General features: G+C 39.5%; 1 protein-coding gene across 3 annotated transcripts in view; it reads right to left on the bottom strand.

Moving 5' to 3' along the window:
- gria2b (glutamate receptor, ionotropic, AMPA 2b) overlaps positions 1-26,210 on the bottom strand; it is a 126,286-nt gene that overhangs the window by 5,320 nt on the left and 94,756 nt on the right. For all 3 annotated transcript variants that reach the window (XM_059963359.1, XM_059963360.1, XM_059963361.1), the window contains exons 8-12: positions 26,097-26,201; positions 25,595-25,705; positions 22,498-22,704; positions 20,844-21,214; positions 12,137-12,335 (exon numbers count right to left, since the gene is read on the bottom strand). In XM_059963359.1, the coding sequence (XP_059819342.1) occupies positions 12,137-12,335; positions 20,844-21,214; positions 22,498-22,704; positions 25,595-25,705; positions 26,097-26,201 (993 nt within the window). The remainder of the gene's footprint in view (positions 1-12,136; positions 12,336-20,843; positions 21,215-22,497; positions 22,705-25,594; positions 25,706-26,096; positions 26,202-26,210) is intronic.

The following is a 26,210-nucleotide window of genomic DNA, read 5'->3' as shown; positions in this document are numbered from 1 at the left end:
TGAACTCACCCTGGCTCTCCAGAAGAGAGCCGAGAACAGAGAACTCACTGCCTTCCAAGCTAAGCGTAGAAGGCATGGTGACGTATGTACCTCACAGAATTCCTGAAGGCGCAGAACACAATGGACTGCACTCATATGGGACAAGAGTTCAACTCAGAGCTATTAATGATTAGATCCATTATAATTCATTCTGAGGTATATTTTAGGCACTGTGTGATAAATAGAACATAGAACACGACAGCACAAGAACAAGCCCTTCAGTTCACAATGTTGTGCCAAACCAGCTAAAAAGCGAATCAAAAACACCCAACCACTAATCCCTCCTACTAACACAATGTCCATATCCCACAAATCTTCCTTACATCCATGTGGCTATCCAACCATCTTTTAAAAGCCTCCGATGTATTTGCCTCTACCACCGTACTAGGCAGGGCATTGCAGGTATCCACCACTGTCTGAGTGAAAAACTTACCCCTCACATCCCCCTTGAACCTACCCCCTCTCAGCTTCAAAGCGTGCCCTCTAGTATTAGACATTTCAACCCTGGGAAACTGATATTCTCTGCCCACTCTACCTGTGCTTCTCATAATCTTACAAACCTCTATCAGATCTCCCCTCAGCCTCTGCCGTTTCAGAGAAAACAACTCACGTTTATCCAACCTCTCATGATAGAACATGTCCTCTAAACTAGACAGCATCCTGGTAAACATCTTCAGCACCCTCCCCAAGCCTCAACATCCTTCCTATAGTGCACTCTCTCCTATACCTGCAGAATTTTTCTACTTGCACGGATCTTCTATTTTTCTTAATCAAAGAAGTAAGCCAATCAGCTTCCTAATGTATGCATTCAATCAAAAGCATACAGCTGTTGGTTTGCCCTTAACACTTCTGCTGACTGTTGTTTCTATGCCCATGTGCACACACTACACTTCTGTTCAGTTGGTGGATGATCACTCATTTGAAATGGAGGAGGCTGTGGACAGCTTGAACAATTCGACGCTTTTAGATTCCGCTCATGAAGTGTTAATTTTTTTATTACAAGCAGCAGCAGCAGAATGAGTGAACAATCTGCCTGAGAACACTGAGGACACAAACAGAGAAGCAGTAGCAGAAGTATAAATGCAGACACCTTGGGGCAGAACAGCAAATTGGTATATCATAGGCACTGAAATCACAGTAATCTAACTGTGGGAAGATTGCACGAGAGTCAGGCACCCTCAAAACCTAAGAGCACAGGTGTCTAATGCCATGATGGCAACAGTTATACACCGAGTGGATTGACGATAGATAGTCCGCATCGGACATGAGACCATGTCATATAGTTTTGACAAAGAGCTTGCCCCTACTTCCATGCTAGGGATGACAATCGCTGTGCTCAGTGTAAGTACTGTACAAGGCTGGGATGAACGCTCCAGCATTCCAGAGTTATTATGTAGGTTATACTTAACATTTCTTCAAGCATCTTGATGTAATGTGCATCATTATCTGCCTATAACCTGTCATTGACCTTATTGAGTTCTCTAGTGCAAAACCAGAGTCTGAGCTTCTCCTCCATGGAACAAGCAGTTCAGCTACCCTCCTCCTGCATCCCCATTCCTCAAGTGTCATGGCACTCAGGCCTGGTGGATGAATCAGTGTGCACATCAAACTCAGAGCTACTGAATGGAAGTGTCTGATGGAGTGACACCATGAGCTTGTTTCCAAACACCGCAGATCACCAGTTGGAACCTGGATGTCTTCACTATCTGAATGGGGACAAAAGAGGTACAACAGGAGGTCACTTTGAGTAAAGACGGCAGGTGATAGGAATTTGCAGCTAGTGAGACAATATTGTGGGAAGCAGGATAACTGATTGTGAAAAAGGGCATTACTTCCAAGTATAAAATCACCTATAACAATCTTCCCTCTGGTTGATCATTGTATCCGAGACGGCTTGCCTATAATTGCAAAGAGTGCTTCTTATGTAACATTGACAATGAATTGAGGAATTTACATCAGCTCTGCAATCTGTCATTACTTACCTCCTTTCTCCTGCAAAATAGAAGGAAGGATGCGGAGGATTCTGTAGTGAATGATGTGCTTGCTACAGTTGGGAACAGTTGGAACCATGTGCAAGATTTGTTTGAGCATTATTGTGGCTAGGACAAGGGTCTAGTTGTGGAACTGGTGGTGAATTGGATCACTGACTACCAGCCTCTCGCTCACTGCTGCTGGAGGAAGGTGTCTGCGTGTGGCAGTCTCTCTCTCCCTCTCACTTGCTGCTTCAAGGGAAGATCCTTGCAGTTGACGTGTTCTATTTTCTAATCACTGCTTTTTTTTTTGTTGCTATTTTTGGGCAATTTTGAATTGGGGCAGCCTGCAGATGATGAACGTTGTGCTGAAATAAAATATGCCTTTTGATTTTTGTGTTTTATATTCTGTGTTTTCAATCAATTTTTGTTGCCATTTGCGCAATTTGAACTTTTTTTGCACATGCTGGGGGGGAGGTGTTTGATAATTTTTTTTCCTTTGAACAGGTCCCACGGTTCTTGTTTCATGGCTGTCTGTGGGGAAGATGAATCTCAGGGCTGTATATTGCATACGTACTTTGATAATAAATGTACTTTCAATCTTTGATGTGTTGATATAGTCACCCTTGTCCACACAGGTGAGGGCATTACATTTCTATCCGCATGGGGATCAGGATCCCAATGGCTTTTGTTTTCCTGGCTGCTACCTCATTAAATTGCTTCATTTCTGACCTCAGTAACTTCTTGCTCAGCATGCAGGTCCTCTCCACCTCATCTACAAGAATGTCCGAAAGAACATTAAAGATGTGGAGTGCTTGCTCACTGTCTCGCAGTCACTGTTAATGAATGGCTTAAATGATGATACTGAAGTTTATCTCAGATGTAAATCCTGAGTGTAATAACAAATGGACATAGGAATATGTCCTCAAAGAATTTTCCTACAGACTGTCATGAAACAAAGAAGAACCATAAAACCCATTCCAGGGAAAAAAAAAACATCAAACTCTGCCTCCCCCACATCATGCAAAAAAAACCCCCATCAAATTGTGCAAATGGTCAGAAAAAATTGATGCAGAATAAAGTGTTACAGTTACAGAGAAATTGTAGTGCACACAGTCAATAAGTTGCAAGGCTATAACAGGAGTTCAAGGTCAATATGAGGAATGTATGGGTAATGGGCAGATGGACTGGTGGAAGAGGTGAAAAAGAGAGCAAATGCAGGCTGGGTGATTCTGGAGGAGAGAAAACAGGGCAGATGGGGAGCAGTTAATGGAAGATGGAGAATTCAAAGTTCATGTCGGCATTTAATCTCTAATTACTTATCTTTAGACTCATGTCAGAAATACTGGAGGCTGAGAACAGACATATTGGTAATGGGGAGATGGATTAAAGTGTCTGGCAACTGGAAGTTGCTACAGTCTATGTCCAATCTTACACATGTAGAGGAACTCATCTCTTCAATTTGTTTCCATAGAAGTCTAGAGGATGTGCAAGTGCTGAAGAATTAACAGAAATTACTGGAAGAAATGTTGCAAGTTTCTATGTATTTCAGTGGAGTAAAGAAAATTACAGTGGTACGAGAGAGGAGTTGGCCAAAGTAAATTGGAAGGAGATGCTGATAGAGGTGACAGCAGAGCAGCAGTGACTTGAGTTTCTTGGAAAAATGAAGAAGGTGTCGGATAGACATAGTCCAAAAACAAAGAAATACTCAAATGGCAAAATAGTACAACCGTGGCTGACAAGGGAAGTCAAAGCTAATATAAAAGCAAAAGAGAGGGCATACAACAAACCCAAATTAGCAGAAAGGAGGATTGGGAAGCTTTTAAAAACCTACAGAAAGCAACTAAAAGAATCAGTAGGAGGGAAAAGAGAAATATGGAAGCAAGGTAGATAGGTAAAGCTTTTTCAAGTACATAAAAAAGAGCAATGAGATTGGATATAGGACCGCTAGAAAATGAGGCTGGAGAAATAGTAATGGAGATGGCAGATGAACTAAATGTGGAAGACTTCAGAAGACACTAGCAGTATGCTAGGTCTTGGAGGGTGTGAGGGAAGAGAAGTGAGTGCAGTTTCTATTATAAAGGAGAAGTTGCTCAAAAAGTTGAAAGGCAAAAAGGTACTTAAGTCAGCCAGACCAGATAAATTGAATCTGTTCTGAAGGAGGTAGCAATAGGACAAAGTCAGCATGGTCTCCTTAAGAGAAAATCTTGCCTGACGAACTTGTTGGAACTCTTCGAGCAGGTTACAAGTAGGATAAATAAGGTGATACGGTCAATGTTGTACATCGGATTTTCAGGTGGTCTTTGACAAGGTGCCACACATTAGGGTGCTTACCAAGTTAAGAGCTCATGGTATTACAGTTAGTTTACTAGCATGGTTAGAGCATTGGGATGACCAAAGTGAGTGGGAACAAAAGGCTCTTTATCTGGTTGGCTGCCAGTGACCAGTGGTTTTCTGCAGCGATCAATGTTGGGACCGCTACCTTTTATGCTATATATCAATGATTTAGATGATGTAATAGATGGCTTTGTTGCCAGGTTTTGCAGAAGTTATGAAGATTAGTGTGAGGTCAGGTAGTGTTGAAGAAACAGGAAGGCTGCTGAAGGACTTAGACAGATTAAGAGATCGGACAATAATGGCAAATGAAATACAATGTTTGGAAAATACATGGTCATGCACTTAGGTAGAAGAAATAAATATGAAAACTATTATCTAAACAGGGAGAAAATCCAAAAATTTGAGATGCAAAGGGACTTGGGAGTTCTTGTCCAGAACACCCTAAAGATTAACTTGCAGGTTGAGTTGGTGTTGAGGAAGGCAAATGCAATGTTAGCATTCATTTCAAGAGGTCTAGAATATAAGAGCAGGGATGTGATGCTAAGGTTTTATAAGGCACTGGCGAGGTCTCAGCTTGAGTATTGCGAACAGTTTTGGGCTCCTTATCTAAGAAAAGATGTTCTGGTATTGGAGAGGGTTCAAAGGAGGTTCACAAGGATGCTTCTGGGAAAGCAAATGTTATCATATGAGGAACATTTGATGGCTTTGGGGCTGCATTTGCTGAAATTTAAAAGGATGAATGGGGATCTCATTGAAACATTTTGAATGTTGAAGGGCCTAGAAAGAATAGACGTGGAACGGATGTTTCCCATGGTGGGTGTGTCTAGGACATGAGGGCTTAGCCTCAGGATAGAGGGGCATCCATTTCAAATAGAGATGCGGAGAAATTGCTTTAGCCAGATGGTGGTGAATTTGTGGAATTTGTTAATTCCACAAGGCCAGGTCGTTGGGTGTATTTAAGGCAGAGATTGATAGGTTCTTGATTGGCTATGACATCAAAGGTTACCAGGAGAATTCCAGGGAGTGGGATTGAGGAGGGAAAAAGGATCAGCCATGATTGAATGGCAGAGCAGAATCAATCGGCCAAAATGGCCTAATTCTGTTCCTGTACCTTACAGTCTTAACTAAAGATGTCAGGAATGCTTAGCAACAGAATTTATTCAAAGTGTCATTGCCTAGGAGCTAAAGTGTGTTATTCTGATGATGAAACAGTGTAGGGGAGGAAGAAAAACAGAATTCAGAGTAGGTGAAGATAGGGAATTAAAATGACAGCAGGAAACTGAGCAATATTTCAGACTGAACCATTTTTGAGTTATGGCTGTTATTAGTAAGGCTAACAATTATTTTTTAATAGACCACCCAATAGTAACAGGGACATCGAAGAGCAGATTGGGACACAGATTCTGGAAAGGTGTAATAATAACAGAGTCATCAAGGCAGGATTTTTTAATTTTAATTCCCAAATATCAATTGGCATGTAAGTATAAAACACAAAATCAAAAGGCGTGTCCCTAGAGCAAGGGGTTTAGTTGGGGTGGAGTTTGTTAGTTGTGTTCAGGAAGGTTTCTTGACAATATATGTAGATAAGCTTACAAGAGGAGAGGCTGTACTTGGTCAGGTGTCAGGTCTCTCAGTAGGGGAGCATTTTGGAAATAGTGATCACAATTCTAACTCCTTTACCATAGGATTGGAGAGGGATAGGAACAGACAAGTTAGGAAAGTGTTTAATTGGGGTAAGGGGAACTATGAGACTATTAGGCAAGAACCTAGAAGCATAAATTGGGAACAGATGTTCTCAGGGAAATGTATGGAAGAAATGTGGCAAATGTTCAGGGGATATTTGTGTGGAGTTCTGCATAGGTACATTCCAATGAGACAGGGAAAGGATGGGAGGGTACAGGAACTGTGGTATACAAAAGAGGTTGTAAATCTAGTCAAGAAGAAAAGAAGAGCTTGTGAAATGTTCAAAAAACTAGCCAATGATAGAGATCTAGAAGATTATAAGGCTAGCAGGAAGGAGCTTAAGAAAGAAATTAGGAGAGCCAGAAGGGGCCATGAGAAAGTCCTGGCAGATAGGATTAGGGAAAAACCCAAGGCATTCTACAAGTATGTGAAGAGCAAGAGGATGAGACGTGAGAGAATATTGTCATTTAAAAAAAGTTGGATAGGTATATGGACAGGAAAGGAATGGAGGGTTATGGGCTGACTACTGGTTGGTGGGACTAGGTGAGATTAAGCATTTGGCACAGACTAGAAGGGCCAAGATGGCCTATCTCCGTGCTGTAATTATTATATGCTTATATGGTTATAGAATAGGACCGATCAAGTGCGACAGTGGAAAAGTGTATATGGAACCAGACGAGATAGCAGAGGTACTTAATGAGTACGTTGCTTCAGTAATCACTATGGAAAAGGATCTTGGCGATTGTAGGGATGATTTACAGCAGACTGAACAGCTTGAGCATGTAGATATTAAGGAAAGAGGATGTGCTGGAGCTTTTGGAGAGCATCAAGTTGGATAAGTCACCGGGACCGGATGAGATGTACCCCAGGCTACTGTGGGAGATGAGGGAGGAGATTGCTGATCCCCAGGCGATGATCTTTGCATCATCAATAGAAACAGGAGAGGTTCCGGAGGACTGCAGGGTTGCGGATATTGTTCCATTATTCAAGAAAGGGAGTAGAGATAGCCCAGGAAATTATAGACCAGTGAGTTTAACTTAAGCAGTGGTAAGTTGCTGGAGAAGATCCTAAGAGGTAGGATTTATGAACACTTGGAGAGGTATAATGCGATTAAGAATAGTCAGCATGGCTTTGTGAAAGGCAGGTCATGTCTTTCAAGCCTGACTGAATTTTTTGGGAATGTGTCTAAACACATTGATGAAGGTAGAGTAGTAGATGTAGTGTATATGGATTTCAGCAAGGCATTTGACAAGGTACCCCATGAAAGGCTTTTTGAGAAAGTAAGGAGGAATGGGATCCAAGGGGACATTGCTTTGTGGATCCAGAACTGGCTTGCCCACAGAAGGCAAAGAGTAGTTGTAGACAGGTCGTATTCTGCATGGAGGTCGGTCACTAGTGGTTTGCCTCAAGGATCTGTTCTGGGACCCCTACTCTGTGATTTTTATAAGAGGAAGTGGAGGGATGGGTTAGTAAATTTGCTGGTGACACAAAGGTTGGTGGTGTTGTGGATAGTGTGGAGGGCTGTCAGAGGTTACAGCAGGACATTGATAGGATGCAAAACTGAGCTGAGAAGTGGCAGATTGAGTTCAACCCAGTTAAGTGTGAGGTGGTTCATTTTGGTAGGTCAAATATGTTAGCAGAATATAGCATTAATGGTAAGACTCTTGGCAGTGTGGAGGATCAGAGGGATCTTAGGGTTTGAGCCCATAGGACACTCAAAGCTGCTGCGCAGGTTGACTCTGTGGTTAAGAAAGCACACAGTGCATTGGCCTTCATCAATCATGGGATTGAGTTTAGGAGCCAAGAGGTAATGTTGCAGCTATATAGGACCCTGGTCAGACTGCACTTGGAGTACTGTGCTCAGTTCTGATCGCCTCACTATAGGAAGGATGTGGAAACCATCGAAAGGGTGCAGAGTAGATTTACAAAGATGTTGCCTGGATTGGGGAACATGCCTTATGAGAACAGGTTGAGTGAACTCGGCCTTTTTTCCTTGGAGCGACGGAGGATGAGAGGAGACCCGATAGAAGTTTATAAGATAATGAGAGGCATTGATCTTGTGAATAGTCAGAGGCTTTTTCCCAGGGCTGAAATGGCTAGCACGAGAGGGCACATTTTTAAGGTGCTTGGAAGTAGGTACAGAGGAGATGTCAGGAGTAAATTTTTATTAAAAATGCAGAGAGTGGTGAGTGTGTGGACTAGGCTGCCGGCGATGGTGGTGGAGGCAGATACAATAGGGTCTTTTAAGAGACTCCTGGACAGGTACATGGAGCTCAGAAAAATAGAGGGCTATGGGTAACCCTAGGTAATTTCTAAGCTAAAGACATGTTCAGCACAGCATTGTGGGCTGAAGGGCCTGTATTGTGCTATAGGTTTTCTAAGTTTCTATCTCAGGTGCTGTTGAGAATGTTATGGAACTGAAGGAGAGGTGAAGGAAGAGGAGGGTCAAGTCAGAGATGGACAATGTGAGAGCAAGAGAGAAATTTACATCAAACGTAATAAAATTTTCTAGTTCAGGATAAGAGCAAGTAGTGGCACTGTTAATACAATAATCTACCTGATAAAGGGGGATGAAAGAGATAATTTTTAGATACTTGATGAAGTTAGAATTAGTTTGTACCCCTACAGATTTTCACAACAGCACATTTATTTGGAGAAAATGAGTGGAATATCTTCACGGAAACTGAGTATAATCAGGAGAAAGAAATAATGGAAGAGGGCAGGTTGGGTTTCTGATTAAAGATAAAGTGAAAGGTCTTTAACTTCCACCCAGTTGCTACCTTCAGGAGGTGAACATCTGACATACCCTTCCATTCCTCCACTTCCCTATTTCACCAATACACTAGTGCTAGGTAACCAATACAAGCCCCATGCCACATTTTGCTAATTTTGACTTCCTCTGGTATTTTGTGTATGTTGCTTTGAATTTCCAGCATCTGCAGATTTTCTCATGTTTGCGCTTGACTTCTTTCTGCTTTATTTCTGATATAACCTCCATTCCATTCTCTGTTCCTCAGTCTCTTTTACATTCATTTTTACAATAATTCCTATCATTACAATATTCCTATCAATGGTCCTCTGCATTCCCACCCCTAATATGTATGTTACAGTTCCTGCAATGTTGCACTCCTAGAACTGTACAATATTCTGAGTAAGCTCATTTTCTATGCCAGAATTCTTAACATTCAGTAAATTATCCCCTAGAATTTCTAACATTTCCAAAGCATTACCATTGCCAAACACATCTTGCCCTCACTTTGCCTTTACAGAGAAAGACTTTTCCCTCAACAATGCTCTTAATTATTCTTCCATCTTCACCATTTCCCTTCCCACAGAACCTTTTTGATTAAAAATATACCTCTTTTTATATCTTCTGTTCCCAACTTCTGGAGCCAGGAACTCTGTTTCCATAGTAAGCATGATTTATATACAGTTCTTTTGAGGTGCTACCCTGCATTCACTGTTCATGATGTAGTCTGGTGTCGTGTACAATACACAGGGGTGATAAATTTCCAGGTTAGGTACCTGCTTTGCACAACAATACAAGCATGCCCCATCTTCCAATTAAGATATATCATAACCTTCTGGACATAACATCAAATACAACCACCATTTCTAGCGCCCTTATTTCAGATTTCCAGTATTATCACTGCATTTTTTTAAATTTCAAATATTACTGTGTATTCAGCAGCTCTTACACATAAGAATCTACTCATGCATGTTAACTCAGTGTGTTTTGTCAGGATCACTCAGCTCTTGATCTCATCACAATCTTGATCCAAGCACGGACCAAACAGCAAAATCCCAGTGGTGAGGTTAGACTAACTGCTCTTGGCAACAAGACACCATTTGACAAAATGTGACACATGGAGCCGGGAGTGAAACTAAAGTCAATGGACAATAATGAGAAAATGCTCATACTTCATACAAAGAAAGATCATTGTATTTGTTGGAGATGAACTATGCTAGCTTCAGGACATCACTGCAGAAGCTCCTCAAGGCAGAGTCCAAGCCCCAGCTGCCTTACTGACCTTCTACTCAGTGTAAGAACAAAAGAAACAAACCAGCTAGCCATTAGCACATGCTCCACTATTCAATGAGTTAACACCTCATATATAACCTCAACAAATTTTCCTGTATTAATCCCATAATTTTCATTCCCTTACTCTCAAAAACCCAATGAATATCTGCCTTAAACATATTCAGTGGCTAATCCTCCACTGCACTTGTATAGAGAATTCTAAGAACCATGACTATCTGGTGAAGATATTTCATCTCTGTCCTGAAAGGCCAGATTTTAATTTTGAGATTGCAATCCCTCGCCATCTATCATTACAGCTCTGTTATTTACTTCAGCTTATATTTTCTTTCTCTCCCTCTCCCTCTCAGACACTTACGATCAATCCCCCTTCACTATCTTGTGTCAAGATCACAGAACATCCTAAACCTGAAATATACAGCTAGATCTCGGACCACCCTCCTCACTGGAATAAAGACAGTACGTTTACAGGATGACTGCGGCAGTTTTAGAAGACAGTTTACCATTCCCTTCTAAGAGCAATGAAAGATGAGCAATAATTGCATTGACAATAAAAATCAGCACAAAAATAACAGATCCTGAGACTTTTACTAACTTCCATTGAGTCCCCTAATTTAGCCTTCCTTTCTTTCTCTCCTCTCCCCAAAATTCTCTGCCATTTAAAATGTTTTCACTTCTAAACATACCTAGTTCCGGTGTGAAAATGAAACATTTAGGACATTAACTCTGTTTTTCTCTCCACTAATACTGCCTAACACAGCATTTAAAGGGTCATGGCCTAAAATGTCAACTATTTATTCATTTTTTAGGTTATGATCATATTTCCAACATCTGCAGTATTTTGCATTTATAAATGAGGTTTTGATGTTTTAAGAATTACTTAGATCATTGATGTAAGTAGTTCAACTGTTAGACATCTGTCCTCAAGACTTTTGAGTCTGTTATATAACAAGGAAATACACTCAGTGGCCACTTTATTATGTACACCGTACACCTACTCACAGATATCTAATCAGCCAATCACATGGCAGCAACTCAATGCATAAAAGCATGCAAACATGGTCAAGAGATGCAGCTATTGTTCAGAACAATCATCAGAATGGGGAAGAAATGGGATCCGAGTGACTTGGACTGTGGAATGATTGCTGGTGCCAGAAGGGATGGTTCGAGTACCTCAGCAACTGTGATTTTCCTGGGATTTTCATACTCAATAGTTACTAGAGTTTACAGAGAATGGTGTGAAAAACAAAAAACAAAATCCAGTGAGCAGCAGTTCTATGAGGGAAAACACCTTGTTAATGACAGATGTTGGAGCCGAATGGCCAGATTGGTTCAATATGACAGGAAGGCAACAGTAACTCTATGTGTTACACAGTGATGTGCAGAAGAGCATCTCTGAATGCACAAAACAGTGAACCCTGAAGTGGAGACTATAGCTGCAGAAAACCATGAACATACATTCAGTAGTCACCTTAATATTCAGGAGGTATATTGGACTTCAAAATATCTTATTTTGTGTTTATTTATTTTCTGGAATGATACTGTGATATTTGACTCCTTTTCCAATAATGAGGATGTCATTATTCAGACACACTCTAGTAACCATCCATCAACAGAACAAATACCTGCAGGCTATAACAAAATAATCTGCCATTGCCTTTGCCTGACTGGTGTTATTTTTCTAGTCCCACCATCAGCCATCATTGTGAATTCAGGACATTTTATTGACGGCCAGTGAACTATCTTGACATATAGTTACCATTGATAAATAAATACAGTAGACATGGTAGAAAAGTTCTTACCAGTACTTGGTTGTAATCATCTGATAATCTACTTATTTAAAAAGATATTGACTAAAGGATAAAGTATCTCTGCCCAATGGAAAATAAATATGATTTGATCCTTATTGCCTGTTATAATAAAAAATGGAAACTGTTACCATAAGCAAAACCTTTGCATTAACAGTGTTATGCTTAATAGAAATGCTTCTGTTCTCAGCCTAGCCATATGCAAATTAATTCTGCCGCATCTAAAACAAAACACAGGGATATGAATACCTCCATCTTACCCTAAAGAATTCTTTTGTAGATCCAGCATCCAAAGTTCCATATGCAATATCAGTTTGCTTAGCAAGGTCCTCTGCACTTTCAATAGGTGACACCATCCGTTCAACCGTCAGGAAAGCAGCTAAGTTAGCCGTATATGATGATATTATGATCAAGGTAAAGAACCACCACACACCTCCAACAATACGTCCCGACAGGGATCTAATAACAAGTGTGAAATGGATTTATAGAATGAAATGTCTTTATTGGAACAGAGTAAGCAATCACATGATATTGAACATAGCATTAAAGCACAAGGAAGCACATTAATGTATATTCTGGCCACTTTTAAGATCATTTAAAAAGTATTTCATTTCTTTCTGTGGAAAATGTAATTGTAACAATTTTAGTGTTGTTAAAAGTGTACTCCTCCAAAACGAGCACAACCTTGTCATAGGGTTTGGAGGCCTTCGTGCCTCAGTGACTCAGAAAGCTATGTTGGCTAAAGTCAGTGCCTTATGGTTTGGCTCTTGGTTGGGTAACTCAAGCCAAACAGATAGAGGTAGAGGCCAGACTGAGAGTGGTCCACTGGTCCTCCAGGTTCAGGGGTTCAGCTCAGGACTAACAATCCTGACTGGTCAAAAACAAAATTGTTATGGAAACAGCAATGAAGACTCCTTCTACATCTTTGTGTGATGATGACATGGACAGACAGAGATGGGGGACCTTATTACTGCCCTATATGCCAGCAGTGTTTTGGGCAGTACTAAGTAAAAATGTACTTTCTATAGTGAAGAGTTTCACTTAGCCCCAATAGACAGTAAAATGATGCTCCTGTCAGTAACATCTGCTGGAAATATGAGGATAAGCCAGACGAAAACAAGATTAGTCATCCCTAATCATAATTTATATGTTACATTCATAGGATATAATGAAGACAGGTGTATGATTAGTATACTGCAAATACAGGGTTAGGCTGACAGTGAAAAACTAGAACAATTGCTTGAATGACTATCGTCACCTAACCTGGAAAAAGATCATTGAACACATTCAATGACACCCACAAACAGTTGCTACACACAGATAAGAGAAGCCATGTATCATGCTGAAAATTCAGTCTGCAAAAAAATTCAAACGCTCAGCACTCTGTAAGCAACTTTAAAAAACCATTTATAATTTATCAAAACCAAACATTTTGTAAAAGAAATAGAGGCAAGCAAGCAAATAGAACAAAATTGTTGAAAATTCACAGGTTAAGTGAAAGCAAAATCAACTCAGAAATCCAAGGCTTTTTGCAGCATCGAAAAGTACATTTGTGTTTCCCTTGCTCTGGTATAAAAGATAAGAAGATAAATTAAATTTCTTTTAATTAAGTTCATCAAAAAAAATCTATGTCAATTCCCATAGGGTTATTTGTGACAAATATCCTAAAACAATCCATACTAGTTTTTTAATTTAAAACTGTAATCTCTGAATATCAACTTCTAACCAATAAATTGCTGGTGTCTCTAAACATGCCCTTAGTTACCATATTTGTTTCATTACTAAACCTGAGACTTGCTCAGTCCCATCTCTTCAGATAGTCAGAGATAGCTTTCCCACTAATTTATCAACTTATAAACTAAACTGCATAGTTCTGTACTAAAAATCAAGTGAACATAGCAAAGAGCTGTACCCTTACATCCGGTCTCATTGCTAATTTTAAATGGGTTGATCATTAATGTTGTAGTTCAGATGCAACAGCCAGTAAGTTACTTTCCAGAAATGGCTAAATTTCATAGATAAATCCAGTCAGTTAGTGTCGGGAGGCAACTCAACCACATGAACATAAAAATTGGGGTACTTGTACTAATCCAAGGATTCCTGTTGTTAAAATATTTAATGTGCATATTATTATTTTCTTATTATAATAAGAAGTTATTATGCACAATGTGATGCAACAGCTAGAGTATTGCTACTGTGATGTTGTAAAACATTAACTTCCCAGACTTGATCTCTGTATATAAACAACAGTGGCTGAATAAATGAGAACATCTAACATAGTAAGATAATCAAACTCAGCCAAAACTCGTTATTAGACAGGCAGCGTTAGACCCAGCAAACATCAGATATGTCTTGTTTCTGATCCACCAAATATTTCTCACTATCATGGTCTTTCTTTGGTTACTTTTTTTTCTAAATTTTACATTAAATACTGACCTAATAAAAGTAAAGACAATGTGCTAGGTGTCTACAGTAATACTCCCTTTGACAGAATATGTAAAGATGCTTATAACTTGGTAACATGAATGTATCAACTCCAACATTATAGTACTAAATTTCAAAACTTATCAGGAAGTGAAGTTGCCTCACCTGTCATAGCCTATTAGAAGGAAAAAGTACAGATGGGCATTAAGTACATTAAAATTGATTTTAAATATAAGAATAAGGGTGCTTTAGTTTCTCTCTTACGGGAGCTGGAATTAATTATTCTCAACTGAAGTGTTTCTGTTCAATTTCTAACCTTGACTAATTCCCTTACAAAACAATCTATGTGCAACTCAGTGTAAGGGACAATGTTTTACTGGGAAGTTAGGCTAAGAACTTGATTAAGAAACCAATCAAGTTTTGGGAGGATAAGATGCTCAAATTAAACCATTTGCATTGAGGCTAAATTCAAAGCTGTTTACGGAGGGATCTGGTCACTGTTTTGTATATGGTGCATAGTAACATTCTTCCAGAGTCGTAGCATGGAAACAGGAAATAGCATGGTTTGATGTATCCATGCTCACTGAGATGCCTATCTACACTAATTCCATTCTCCTGTGTATTTAGCCCATGTTCCTCTATTCATTTCCTATCCATGTGCCTGTCCAAACACTGTGATTGCACCTGCGTCTCCAAATTCCTCTTTGTCAGCTTGTTCCATAAAACAGTCAACATCTGTGGGGGAAAACTTCAGATCTCCTTTAAGTTCCTCTTCTCTCGCCTTCAACTTATGACTTCTAGTTTTAGACCACCTTCGGAAAAATACTGTCTGCACTATCTACACCTTACACAATTTTATAAACCTCAATAAGTTCACAGCTCAGCCTCCGGTGAGAACAATCCCAGTTTATCTAATCTCTTGTTATAACGAAAGCCCCTGAATCCAACAATACCCTAGTGAATCCTTTCTGCACTCTTTCTAGCACTACCACATCCTTTCTATAAGATGGTGACCAGAACTACACATAATATATCAAGTGTGGCGTAACTGATGTCTTGCAACAACAATGTTCCAACTCTGATACTGTCAATGAAGGGAACATGTTCACTGCCCTGTCCACCTGTGTCATCATTTTCAGGGCACTATGAACATGTACTCCTAGGTCCTTTTGTATATCAATGCTTCTACAGTCCCTGCCCTTTACTGTATGTCAGTTAGAACTCTGTCAACCAGGCAGCATAATCAAAGATCCCACACACCCAGAACATTCTTTTCTCCCCTCTTATTGGGAAGAAGGTACAAAGGCCTGAAAGCATGGACGACAAGGCTCAAGTGTAGTCTCCATCCTGTTGTTATAAGACTTCATATGGCTTGAGAGTTAGATAGTGTTTAAATTAACAACACTTCCCAATGGAAAAGCTAACCTTATTGTTTTCATAAATACAATTTGAGGGATTTATGAGGTAATCAAATAGAAGAAGAAAGAGCTTAGATACAGTACATATGTAAAAGCAAGAGAGATAGTTATAAAGACTCACAGGGATAATTTCTGTTAACAGTGAGGATTGGAAGTTATAAGTACAACTTTCTGCATCTCTTGTAAATGTTGACCTTTTACTATGTCAGTGTGACAATAGAGATGGCTGAGCTTTTGGGAGATTACATTTCAGAGAGATCAGAATTGTTTTCACTAGAAGGGGGTTTCCAAGCTATCGAATGCCTGTAGCCAAACTCGTTAGTGTGATTTCCAGCAGATGAGGAAAGTGGTTGTTCTGTCTCAGGCAGTATAATTGTCTCTTGACTATGCTAATGTAATGGTCTCCAGTTAAGCAAATACCAATTGAACAAATAATAGGACTATCAGTAACCCATTATCTATAGATCTCAGCCTGAAGGAACTATCTTTTATGTACAGTTACAACTACCAAAATCATTCAACAGTCCCAAATATTTTGACATGACAGTCCTCGGTCAGTTGTGGAGAGCGCCCTTTTCTTTGTGGTGGCGTGCTGGGGAGGCAGCATTAAGAAGAGGGACGCCTCACGTCTTAATAAGCTGGTAAGGAAGGTGGGCTCTGTCGTGGGCACAGAACTGGAGAGTATGACATCGGTGGCAGAGCGGAGGGCGCTGAGTAGGCTACGGTCAATCATAGAAAACCCTGAACATTCTCTGCACAGCACCATCCAGAGACAGAGAAGCAGCTTCAGCAGCAGGTTGCTGTCAATGCAATGCTCCTCAGACAGGATGAAGAGATCATTACTCCCCAACGCCATTCGGCTCTACAATTCAACCACCAGGGGCAAGACATGTTAAAGTGCCGGGGTTAGGACTGAGCTTAAGTTACCACTCAATGCACTTTAGTAAACTATTTAAGAACTTTTTAAAAGCTATTTATTAATGCTTTTTGGGAGGGTGATTTTAGATGCATATCATATTTATACTGAGTTAAATACTGTATGTAATTAGTTTTGCTACAATAAGTGTATGGGACACTGGAAAAATGTTGAATTTCCCCTTGGGGATGAATAAAGTATCTATCTATCTATCTATCTATCTATCGATCTATCTATCTATCTGTCTATCTATCTATCTATCTCACTGGCTTATGCTATGACATGGTCAGGTGGAAGTTGATCAGAAACAAGAATAGTCTGTCTTTGTTGTAGATACACAGCTAAACAGCTATCTCTATAACTGGATAGGTAAATTCAAAAATAAATTGAGTAAGCCTGTGTTTTGTTCAATAAAATTCCCAAAGGAACTGCAAGGTGAGGACGTTATAATCCCATAGTAAGAGTATGAAGTCCAGAACAGTAGAAAAGGTCTAGGCTTCTGGTGATATAGAGAGTTGTAGTGTTAATATGGGGCTATCCAGTACTGGAGTGGTACCGACTAGAACACAAGTAGGTACTACTTCAGTTAGTCAGATATCACTTATACCTTGCTAGGTAATGCAATAAGAAGTTTGTTACTTTGGTGAGCTGCACTCAATCAATCTATACTAATTAGTGAAAGGTTATACCTATGGTTACTTGAAGGTACTGCAATCATTCTGAAAATAGGTGGGTATAGTCATTGCTATTTTGTTAACATACTGGGTATAGTCATTGCTTTATTTTGTTAACATACTGGGTATTGTCATTGCTATTTTGTTAACATACTGGGTATAGTCATTGCTATTTTGTTAACATACTGGGTATAGTCATTGCTATTTTGTTAACATACTGGGTATTGTCATTGCTATTTTGTTAACATACTGGGTATTGTCATTGCTATTTTGTTAACATACTGGGTATAGTCATTGCTATTTTGTTAACATACTGGGTATAGTCATTGCTATTTTGTTAACATACTGGGTATTGTCATTGCTATTTTGTTAACATACTGGGTATTGTCATTGCTATTTTGTTAACATACTGGGTATTGTCATTGCTTTATTTTGCTAGCATTGCTATCTTCATAAACTTCTTACAGCACTCTATCAACTGATAAAGACTGAGATATTGATTTCAATCCATTTGACTGAATATTTCACAATATGACTGGGCAATAAGATTTAAATTGTATGGTTTAATCAGGCTGAATTCCTGATCTTGGTGGCACCAGGGTGAAGGTGAGGTGCTATCTGGAGCCCATTCAACTCCCTATTAGGAGAAAATAAGCAAGGAGTAAAAGATGTTATTGGCTATGAGCCCAGGCTTCCAAATGGCAGAATTTGAAGTCCCTACTGCAGTTTAATCAAGCCAGAAAAACCTGTTCAAAGCCCAGATGATGAAAATAGGAAACACCAAGAAAATACCGTCTGTACTGCGGTTGAAATGAACCAAGCATCTATTTCATAAGCCTGATTATGAGCTCTTAGCAATGGTACCTGCGGTGGTTATTTACCTGGAGCCAACTCATATGGTTAAGTGTAATTAATAGGATGTTAAAGAAGATTAAAGCTTTAACTCAGAATTATTCCCCAGCTCTTCTTCTGGTTATTAAAAATAACAGAAATTCTGCACCCCCCCCCCCCTCAATTCCCTGCTCTGGCCTTTTACTTCTTTTCACCTGCCTTTCCACCCCGCCCCCCCCCCCCCCCCCCCCGCTGCCGAGTCGCCATGTCCACTCTCCTCTCCTATCAGATTCCTTCTTCTCTAGCCCTCTACCTTTCTCTCCCACTTTGCTTCAACTATCACCTTCCAGCTAGCCTCCTTCCCCTCCCCCCCCACACCCTTTTATTCTGGCATCTACCCCCATCCTTCACAGTCCTGAAGAAGGGTCTTGGCCTGAAATGTTGACTTTCTATTCATTTTTAATAGATGCTGCCTGACCTGCTGAGTTTCCCCAGCACTTTGTGTGTGTTAACAAAAACATTTCTGGTTAGATAGCAGCAACACACACAAAACGCTGGAGGAACTCAGCAGGCTAAGCAGCATCTATGGAAAAAGAGAACAGTCGACATTGCGGGACAAGACCCTTCATCAAGACTGGAGAAAAAAAGATGAGGGGTCAGAGTAAGAAGGTGGGGGGAGGGGAGGAAGAAGCACAAGGTGGTGGGTGAAACTGGGAGAGGGTAGGGGTGAAGTAAAGAGCTAGGGAGTTGATTGGAGAAAGAGACACAGGGCTGGAGAAGGGGGAATCTGATAGAAGAAGACAGAAAAGGAGGAGGAGCACAGAGAAAGGTGATAGGCAATTGAGGAGATAAGGTGAGAGAGGGAAATGGGAATCGGGGAACAGTGAAGAGAGGCATTACTGGAAGTGCGAGAAATTGATGTTCATGCCATCCAGGTGGCATACCAGGTGTTGCACCTCCAACCTGAGTGTGGCCTCATTGCGACAGTAAAAGAGGCCATGGACTGACATGTCGGAAGGGGAATTGGGAGTGGAATTAAAATGGGCTACCACTGGGAGATCCCGCTTTTTCTGGCAGATGGAGTGTAGGTGCTTGGCAAAGCGGTCTCCCAATCTATGTTGGGTCTCATCAATATAAAAGAGGCCATGCCGGGAGCACCGGATACAGTATATGACCCCAACAGGTGAAGTGTCACCTCACCTGGAAGGACTGCTTGGGGCCCTGAAGCGTAGTGCAGGGGCAGGTGTAGTACTTGTTCCACTTGTAGGGATAAATGCCAAGAGGGAGAACAGTGGGGAGGGACAAATGAACAAGGGAGTCATGTAGGGAGTAATCCCTATAGAAAGCAGAAAGTTGGGGGCGGGGGGGGGGGAATGTGCTTGGTGGTGGGATCCCATTGGAGATGGTGAAGTTACGGAGAACTATGTGTTGGACATGGAAGTTGTATGGGTGGTACAAGAGGAACCCTATCCCTGGTAGGGTGGCAGGAGGATATGGTGAGGGCAGGTGTGCACAAAATGGAAGAGATGTGGTTGAAGGCAACGTCAATGCTGGAGGAAGGGAAGCCCCTTTCTTTGAAGAAAGACATAGTATTATTTTCTTAACATCTATCATTTCTTAACCTGATAGTGTCAAACACAATGCATATTTGTAAGTGCAGAATTGTTCCAAGTAAATAACATTTAGTTGACCTACATGTATCTGGGCTACCTCTCCAGATACTTTAAGAGCAAAAATATAGCTTCAGACTGAGTCTTACTTCTATTCTTCTACAAATAAAGTCATGGCAATATAAATATTTTATAAGTAAGGCATACACTTCACAATTATTAACATTTTTTTCTACTCTCAGATCTTAAAAGTATTATCAATTCAGCACTTGGCTAGTAATAATAATAATTAAAATAAATCTCTATAAACCTTTACTTATTTAATAACTAATAGAAATGCTGCCATGGAAAATGATCAGTATGTAGCTTTCAGTCCTATTTAACATCAATAAAGCAATAGGTACATATATTTAAATAGACATACATTGAAAACTAAAGATGCTTCTACATTCTCTCACCCCTTCAGAAGGTTCAAGCTAGCATATTTAATGCTGGAAGATCTCAGTGTTTCAAGGAAGACCACTTCAAGTGAACAGATTAATTTCTCATTTCTCAATGATGAAGGTGTAGGACTAGGAAACTTCCAACATAAACTATTTATAAAGATATTAACACCTTTACCCAACCATAAATAGACCAATGTGGATAAAAACATAAATTGGATGATGAGATGACTGATGAATTAACTAGGCTGAAGATCCTTACCTTTATGAACATTCCTTGTACTTGCCTTTGTTATGTAAACATGAACCGTGGAGAGAGAAATGGGAATATGCAGCAAAAACACGGTATCCCTCCAAGATGACAGTAATGACTATAACCTTATGCATTTTACGGTCTCAGCAGCAGGTGTACATATAAGATCACAATGGAAATACACGAATGACATAACAGTGTACCATTCATGTACTTCTTTGATTTGAAAAATAGTTTTTTTTACATATAATTTTCCCTCTTCAGGATCAAAAAGTTCACCTTTTGGCAAGATTTTTTCTTTGATTTTGTTAAATGTGAATATATATATACACACACACACACTGTAGCAACAGATAGGGACCAAAAATGCACAAAGCTAAAATGCTTGAGTGACCAACCTTGGCGAAATATCGCATCCTTGCTGCATAAAGGCACCCAGAGAAAACCAGAGACTATTAAATATCCCAAATTCATTAGTTTGGTCGTTACTTTGTGTTTCCCGTCCATCTTCGTATTCTTCAGTGTGCCACTCATATGGACTAAATCTGCTGACCAAGAATAAAACTACGCTGACCCCGATGTAAGCGAAGACAATGCACATCCAGATTTCATAAGCTAATGGATCTAGAAAGGAGAATACTCCTGGTTTCGACTTCTGTGGTTTCTTTATCATGATGGATATCCCAAGACTCATGAAGGGCTTTGAAAAGTCGATAACCTCTTCTCTTACCAACGTGATTGTCAGTGGAGCTACTGCAATGTCTGCTTTCTGAAACCACAAAACACAGAAATCATTTTATACTTTGTTAGTAAATTAGTTTGTACCACTGGCAAAATCATTTTCTGTGAACACTCTTCCAACCTTTTAAAAAAAGTTAATTTAGTTTAATTATCCAATTCAGATTAGGACAGTAAGACCATCAGATAAAGGTGCAGAATTAGGCCATTTGACCCATCGAGTCTGCTTCGCCATTTCATCATGGCTGATCCATATTTCCTCTCAGTCCCAATTTTGTGCCTTCTTCCCGTATCCCTTCATGCCTGATTAATCAAGAATCTATCAGTCTCTGCCTTAAATATACCCAATGACTTGGTCTTCACAGTCGCCTTTGGAAACAAATTCCACAGATTCACCTCTCTCTGGCTAAAGAAATTCCTCCTCATTTCCATTCTAAAAGGACATCCCTATATTTTGAGGCTTTGACTTCTGGTCTTAGACTCCCCCACCATAGGAATCATCTTCTCCACATCCACTCCATTGAGACTTTTCAGTGTTATTCTGAATTAAGATTTTCCACTTAATTGTTAGGCTATTTTTCCCATTAGTCAACCTGCTACAATTTACCTGTTTGGTATTTTGGTATTACTATATTTCATTGTAGATACTAATCTGAAGGCTGCTAATCCAAAGCTGCTGTAGAAAAGACATTTATTTTGATGAATGTAAAGTGCAATAAAGTCAGGAATTCCTTGTGTTATTCTAACTCAAGGAATTAAAAAAACTCAGTTCTCCATTGCACCCAACTTTATAATCAAGACACACATTATAATAAAAATATGCAAATTATTGTTCTTAATGATGTGGAATCTTTTGCATATTAAAGATATAATTACTTAGTCATTATACTGTGCAAAAAGGCTGCTTGATCCAACATCACGGAAATAAATGTTGTTCAACAAATGTTGATTAATTACAAATTGACTGCAATTTTTGTCATTCTAAATGTTTGGATTTGTACTACCAAATCTGCAATGGAAACATAATTTACATCCATCTTTCAATAAATGCATCTCATTACTTTAGGAAATATAATTAGCAATCATTATCATATGATTTTCTCGATTCCTTCATTTCTGTAAGTAACAGAACAGAGCATCTTACTTTATATTCTGTATGTTGAGATAGATTGAAAACAGTTATATTTCCACAGGTTCTGATAATGGCTAAATCATCATAAAAATCCTATTTTCTTGATAATCTTGTCTTATCTATTAAGCACAGAGTAATTATTGAATGAAATATATTAAGTGCACTATATTTTGTTTTCTTACCCCATATACCAATTCTCCAACCATTCCATTCCAAACTTTTGTCTCTGCATCCCTAGCACCGTATTTCCCATCAGGGACAATGGAGAGTTTGTACTTAAAGCCACAATGTTTAGCTATTTCTGCAGCCAGATCCACACAATAACCTTCATACTGGTCGTTTCCTTCAAACTGTTCATAATTTTTCTTCAGCATCACGTAGGGTGATTCCTACAAAAGAAAGATTGTATCATAGAACATTTTTTTTAATGTCACTGCAAGATCATAGAACAGTTAAATTTGATGACAGCAGTCTTGGCTACTCTTAAAATGCCAGACAGAAAGCACAAATGGCTTGATTCTTCCTCCTAATCCTGCAACGGATTGCAGTAAGTCCATTTGATGCCATTTTCTTATGTCATGGTTAAAGGTCAAAGTTCAAAGTAAATTTATTATCAAAGTACATATATATCATTATATGCAACCCTGGCATTCATTTTCTTGTGGGCAGTCACAGTGAATACAAAGAAACATAACAGAATCAATGAAAGACCACACACAAGACTAATAAACAACCAATGTGTGAAAGACAGCAAACCATGCCAATGCAAAAAGATAAAACAAAGATAATAAATAAATATCAAGAACACAAGTTGGAGAGTCCTTGAAAGGGACTCCATAGGTTGTGGAATCAGTTCTGTGTTGGGGTAAGTGAAGTTCAAGTTCCCGATGGTTGAGGAGTAATAACTGTTCCTAAACCTGGGAGTGAAGGTCTTAAGGCCCCTGCACCTTTTTCCTGGTGACAGCACTGAGAAGAGAGCATGGCCTAAAAGGGTCCTGGATGATAGATGCTCCATGTAGATATGCTGAATGATGGGGAGGGCTTTACCCATGACGGAATGGGCTGTATCCACTTCTTTTTAGGGGCTTTTCCGTTCAAGGGCATTGGTATTTCCATACTGGGCCATTGTGCAACCATTCAATTCACTCTCTGGGTCTGCTTGAAATTATTCGCTCACTAGCTCCTTGTATGCCCATTTCATTGTGCCAAAACCGCTAACCCTTGCTAGAATCTTCCTATTGATCACGTGGTTACCCCTCCTCTATTCACTTGGTACTTTGAACTAAAGGGGCTGTTATTACATTAAGGTTTACACATGCTAGATCTATCACCAAAATCTATGCTCATCCAATTATCAGTTTAACTTCCACCACCTACATGACTTGATGTCGCTGAACAGCAGATCATCTTTTGTCGGGTGAACAATTAATTTTTGTTGTATTGCAGATCATGGTGTTTCTTGGTGGGTGGAGGGTGCTGATGCTGTTTTGTGGAGGTGGGTGAGGGTGGGGGGGAGTCATTGCTTTGTTGCTACTTGTAGGTGTATAAGATGATGAGAGGCATTGATTGTGTGGATAGTCAGAGGCTTTTTCCCAGGGCTGAAATAGCTGCCACAAGAGGACACAGGTTTAAGGAGATCGGGAGTAGGTACAGGGGTTAAGTTTTTTTACGCAGAGAGTGGTGAGTGCGTGGAATGGGCTGCTGGCAACGGTGGCGGAGGCGGATACTATAGGGTCTTTTAAGAGACTTTTGGATAGGTACATGGAGCTTAGAAAAATAGGGGGCTATGGGTCACCCTAGTAATTTCTAAGGTAGGGACAAGTTCGGCACAACTTTGTGGGCCAAAGAGCCTGTATTGTGCTGTAGGTTTTCTTTGTTTCTATGTTTCTTTGTGCATGGGAGGGGCAAATGGGGGGCATTGAGGTTCTAATATTTTAACTGTTACTCATTCTTTGGGATTCCCTACTGTTTCCGTGGATGTTTGTGAAGAACAAGAATTTCAGGATGTATATTGTACACATTTTCTGATATTAAATGGAACTATCGAACTATCACCTACTACAGATCAAGGTCATCTTAGTAAGCAGTTATGGAACAGCACCACAAATGTGTTACCTGATTTTGCTACTCACAGTGCTACTTGCAAACATTGTTCAAAATGGAGTCATACAGATGGAAAGGGTTGGTAATAATAAAGAAGCAAGCTTCTAATGTTGTGAACCCTTTATGGAGCCTAGAGTCAATGATAACGCAGTTGGCCAGCTCTTCCAATGTGCACGTCAAGGGGTTGCCACTTCTGGTGTAAGAGGGCTGATTCCAGAGTGCAATGGAAGACTCTGGGATGTCAGTCAATAAATGACCCAAAGAGCTTCAGCACCTGAAGCTGCTACTGGACTGCTCTCCCAAATTTACACAACTGCAAGATATCTATGAGCATGAATTTCCAAGGTTTGCCTTGATGGAAGGAAGTGCACAAAATCAGAATCCTGTTTATTTTATTAAAAGCAGATTGGTACAAATGAGTATATTGATCGGCCTTGTTCTGGGTCTGGATTGTAGTGATTTTCTGATTGGTTGGAGCAATATAATTGCAGTGATGGTGATTGAAATTTTGTAACTTAAATGATGTAGCTAATTGAAATAATTTTACTAGTCATCAAGATGAGATTTGAATTTAAGAATTTGGATGCTCATTCCAGGTTAAAAACCTTGCAATTAAATGACTATGCTAGGATTGCCCAGTTGTTTTTGACGCAAAGCTGGTGATCAATATGTTAGCAGATGTAAAGTTGTTATTTCAAAATCAGGTACCTTTTATTAAGATCTATATGATAAAAAGTATCATCAACAGTGTGAGCTTACTGTTGGCAAACTCTGAAGAATTGAATGTATGTTAACATAAATTATGATTGGCCAAATATGAAACAGAATCTGAGATGGCAATAGTCTGATGCTAATCAACACCTGGGGTTCCTCTTTTATAAAAGTTTTGTAAGCCCCAAAAACTAAAGAAATTGACATCACTTAAAGAGAAAGCAGTATTTCCAACATTACAAATGCTTGACATAAGCTGTGATTAAAACAATCATGTCAAAAAGAAAACCTTTTCTAATGAGACAAATAATGCAATTTCAAATTGTTTCCAATTAACAAAACTACAAAGTAAATAGACAAATTTATTAAGATTGCTAAAACATTCTAATTTCACTGATATCTGCATGCAAAGCTTTATCTTTTAATTACCACGGGTAATTCTTTGTAATGTGCTCAACAACATACCATAATGCTTGTTACTATAACGGTTTTATTCTCCATTCCTGCGGTTTCATTCCCAGCAAGAAAATCTGTTGCTGTAACAACCATCTTGTCAACTTCATTCCAGTATCCAATCTGTCAGTTTCACAATAAAATTATTAGAAGTATTCAACACCGTTCTTAAATATGAACATCTTTGTGCCACAGAGCTGCTGACCATAGCTAACATCATCTCTGTGGCACGGACTAAGCAGCTCCATGTCATAAGGAGATAAATAAAGTATGCTTCATAACATCTGCCAAAGGTAAGATGCTAAAAGTCCCATCAAGAAACTACGTACCAAGTAAGTACATAACTCTTGAAATATATAACAAGTTAGTACCTGGTATCAATGATCCATACTGGAAAGGGTTATATCAGTTTCAAGGGGTAAACAAGTTAAAAATGTTAAATTTAATGATATTCAAAAAATAAATATGAAACAAATTGCAATATAAAGACATAAAGATTGACTTAATCTAGTACCTTCCGAGGGCCGCTATTTTTGAGTTCCATTATATTTACTGTGTAGTTGACTCTTCTTCCAAATTGATCAAACTGGATATTTCCTGTCAAACCATCAATGCGAACCTATATTTA

Source organism: Hypanus sabinus, chromosome 3, assembly GCF_030144855.1.
Source record: "Hypanus sabinus isolate sHypSab1 chromosome 3, sHypSab1.hap1, whole genome shotgun sequence".
NCBI classification, from domain to species: Eukaryota; Metazoa; Chordata; class Chondrichthyes; order Myliobatiformes; family Dasyatidae; genus Hypanus; species Hypanus sabinus.
The sequence above is the reverse complement of the archived record's forward strand: the minus strand, read 5'-3'. Positions and strand labels throughout refer to the sequence as shown.